The following is a 4,126-nucleotide window of genomic DNA, read 5'->3' on the forward strand; positions in this document are numbered from 1 at the left end:
GACAGCCATCTATACACAATAGCATAAAAAATGTATGAAGTTCATTGCTCTTGGCAGGGCTTTTGATGTAAATATAAATAAGGATACAGTGTGACAAAAAAGTTATAGAAGCTTTGAGGACCATTATAATACAGACCAAGTGTTAGTTAAGATAAAAATTCAATAATGAATATAAGTTACTATAATTTTTTTGGCATACCTGCTTTATGCAGTGTTAGAGAATGACCCTGTGCTCCATGCATACTCAACAAATAGTCTGACAAAGGTTACAATGAGTGAGGAAAAATATTCCATTGAAATATGGAGCTTAGAACATGTAGGTTTAATGGCTGCAGTGCTGGATTGTAGCACATTTTCTGATTGAGAAATTGCTGTGTCAGTTGCTGTGACTGTGTGAAATGTTCCTCATATGCAGATGCAACTAGATCATTTATGTGTCTCTTTGTGGCATATTGCCAATAGTTATCAATTTTTAAATTATATGTTCTTCATGGGCTTGTTTTTAAGATTTTAATGTAATTTGTGACTCGCTGATTTTTAAATAAGCCTTTATCCATTCCATCACACATTGGTAAAAGCAAGGACTTAACAGATGCACTCAACATGCATCAAGCTCATAGCATAGCCCCTAAAAGGCAGATGCAGACAGAAATTTTCTTACTTTCTAGTTTTATTATAATTCACACATTAATATTATGTGAAAAGATTTCTCCAAATATGAGACAAAAATCTCAAATTCCTGTGAGAAAATACAAAAATGACAGTTACATAGAAGGCTTGAGTTACTTGCATAGGCACATCCTATGCTGTCGCTTTCCCTGCAGACAACTTCTGAAACATCAGGAAAATTTTACTCTAAGAAAACTAAGAACGTACTCTCTAATTTTCTTTGTTCTAATACCATAAACAATGGGGTTTAGAAAGGGCGGTACCAGAAGGTACATATTGGCTATGAAGATATGAATTTGGGGGGCCACATTGTGGCCAAAACGGTGGGTCAGGAATGTAAAGACGGCTGTAGAATAGAAAACAAGGATTACACAGACATGGGAGCCACAGGTTCCTAAGGCTTTAAGACTTGCTTCTCGAGATGGAAGACGAAAAACAGCACGGAGGATAAGAACGTAAGAGAGGGCAATGAAGAAGCCATCACAAGAACCAATGACAGAGGCCACACTGAGGCTATAACGCTTGGTAGCTCCTGTGTCCACACATGCCAGCTTCACCACAGCCATGAACTCACAGTAGGTGTGTGCAATGATTCGAGTTCTGCAGTAGGGCAGCTGCTTGAGCAGGATGGGGTGTGGGGAGAAAAAGCCTACCCCACGCAGCACCACAACTGCCCCCATCTTGGCGATGCGACTGTTGGTGAGAATAGTGGTATGACGTAGTGGGTCACAAATGGCCACATAGCGATCAATAGCCATGGCCAAGAAGAAGCCAGATTCCATGGCAGTGAAACTATGGATGAAGAACATTTGAGCAAGGCATGCATCGAAGGTGATATCATGGGCTTCCATCCAGAAGAGACAGAGCATGCGTGGCAATGTAGATGTGGAGAGGACCAGGTCAGTGACAGACAGCATGCACAGGAAGAGGAACATGGGCTCGTGGAGGGTGCGCTCTGCTCTCACCACGGCCAGGATAGTCACATTCCCCATCAGGGCCACCATGTACATGGAACAGAAAGGAATCCCAATCCAGACATGGAGGTGTTCTAGGCCTGGGATGCCCATCAGCCAGAAGGTGCTTGGAGAGAGTTGTGACTTATTAGCTGGCCCCATGGTGGCACTGCCCACTGTTTGTGGCTGAAGTCCTCTTCGTACAGAGTGCATGTTTTGCTAAGGTCGATATGAATAACTCTGCAAACAAATGAGAAGTAAACCTGGATTATCCCCCCAAACTCACCATGTAACTCTTTCCTAGTTTTAATTAGAGCAGTGGTTCCTCAAACTGTGGTTTATGACACATTATCATTCACCTAAGACCCTTGGCAAACACAGATATATGATCAGGAGTCATTACAACATGAGGACACTGATTAAAGTGTTGCTACTTTAGAGAGAGATTGAGAATCACTGAAGTACAGTGAATAAAACATCCTTAGCAACATTCTACAACACACGTACCCAGATACTTCAAGTTGCTTATGAATCAAGAAAAAACTCTCCTATATGTTTAAAAACATTAAACTTATTTGACACTATGTATTACAAACAAAATTTCAACCCTATTTTATTTTCAAAATTTGCTTAATTCTTGGGAATATCTGATTTATACATGGAATATGTTTGAAATTTTAGATTAATAGATTTTCTTCTGGACATCAAACCTAAGCATTATCTCCCCCCTCCCCCTTCCCCTCCCACTCTCTTCCTCCCTCCCCCCTCTCTCTCTGTGTGGGTGTGCCTCTAAGTAAAGTCTTGTATCCCATAGAATTTATACCCATTAGACATTTACTAGTACTCTACAAAAGTGCAGGGTTTTCTGTAGGCCAGATTTTCTAAAATTTGAAAATTAACAAGAATTTCCAACAAATTTTTTTTTTGAGGTGAAATTTCTCAATTCATTTGTTCTGTTATGTTAAGCTTTAATTTCTGTTTTAACTCACTCCACATATGTCCAGTTCTTCTTAACTTTCATCATGTTGGAGGTATTTGGTACAAAATAACTCGTATATATCTCTTGATGTTTGCACATAAATGTAATGTCTCTCACCATTTTCATTCAAATTAATGAAGGGCTAACAACTAGATTCTCTTAAAATGGAAAACAAAACATCACCCAGAATGACTTTTATATTGCTACTTAACTGGAAACCCTATACAAAGCAAATTGTGATTTTTCAGTATTTAAGCTATAAAAGAGGAGCTTGGAATATTATAGATAATGCAACAGTATCACAGAAGAGAAGCCCAAGCCATAACAGTCCCACGATTCCTTTTACTGACTATAAGGTCCATTTGGTTTTTTTTTTTATGTTAAACTTAATTTTTATCTCACAGATAATATGAAAAATTATGTAAGACAAAATGCTGTGATACCTTTTAAAACATACTCTGAGTTCTCTCTTCTAGATTTTAGAACAGAAGTCAGGGTGGTGAACAGAACAGAAGTAGGTGAGATGCTAGGCAGAGAGAGGTGAATGAGCACTTTTTAAACTTTTGCTCAGGAGAATTCTTTATGCTCCAATAGTTTTATTCTGAAATGTATCTCTTCCTTTTCAATCTTTCTTATCTTACAGAGTTAGAAATTTGAGGAGTAACTACTGTAAGTGTTGGAGACAGAGTCTTATGTAGCCTAAGATGGCCTAAAATTCTCTATAGAGAATTAGGATGTCTTTGAACTCTTGATCCTCTGGCTTCTACACAGAAGTGCAAGGATTACAGAGTTTTTGCTACCACACCTAATACTAAAAATATATTTTAATTAATGTAATGTTTCTAAGCTAATACATATGTAGAAATTTATTATGTGTTAATACCATGATATTTGATATGTGTAATAAGTGGAAATTTAAGTCAAGACAAGCATATCAGTGATTGCACACATCCAACTTCATTTACAATGAAGGCATTTAAAGTGTTTGATTTATGTTTTAAAGGCAGTTTATGCAACTAAGAGATTGCAGCAGTTTAAGTGCTTGAAAGAATGCTTACTTCTTGTTCTTGCTCAACTGATCATCTCAATAAGGGATATTTGTCTAAATACTGACATTGCTAGGGCAGATTACTTTTCCATGTTAAAGAAGCCCAAACTGGTTATTCTCTACCTGGAACTGTCTCTGCCAGGATGGTCTGTCCTGCTCAAACTACTCAGATGCCGTTGTAATTCTTACCTGGGTTGTTATCATTCTATAGTACAGCTAGCTAGCAAGTAACTATATTTACAGCATTTACAAAAGTCTAGTACTTTTAGATTGCATCTGTTACTTATCCTTAACTTTTCAAAGTTCTTCAAAGAACAGACATTACCGTTTGAGGGGCGCATCATTCTGTCCATGTAAGTGAACGTGCACCTCTGTTCCCCATCACTTTATTTAACAATGTTTGAAAGATAGCTGATTCCAGGGGACCACCTTCTATAAGGAACAAACTCAAAGCTCAGTCAACTTACATCAGCTGGA

At 38.0% G+C, this 4,126-nt stretch overlaps 1 protein-coding gene across 1 annotated transcript; it reads right to left on the minus strand.

Annotated features, from left to right (window-relative positions):
* Positions 1 to 802: 802 nt before the first annotated feature.
* On the minus strand, positions 803 to 1,813 carry Olfr605 (olfactory receptor 605). The gene has a single exon (NM_001011854.2). The coding sequence runs from the start codon at positions 1,782 to 1,784 to the stop codon at positions 840 to 842; it is 945 nt and encodes a 314-aa protein (NP_001011854.2). The 5' UTR covers positions 1,785 to 1,813; the 3' UTR covers positions 803 to 839.
* Positions 1,814 to 4,126: the final 2,313 nt, after the last annotated feature.

The sequence above is a fragment of the Mus musculus genome, chromosome 7, assembly GCF_000001635.26.
Source record: "Mus musculus strain C57BL/6J chromosome 7, GRCm38.p6 C57BL/6J".
In the NCBI taxonomy this organism is placed as follows: domain Eukaryota; kingdom Metazoa; phylum Chordata; class Mammalia; order Rodentia; family Muridae; genus Mus; species Mus musculus.

Bases quoted from the DNA above. Each gene is read 5' to 3' on its own strand.
- Olfr605 (NM_001011854.2), bottom strand. From the start codon at position 1,784: ATGGGGCCAGCTAATAAGTCACAACTCTCTCCAAGCACCTTCTGGCTG.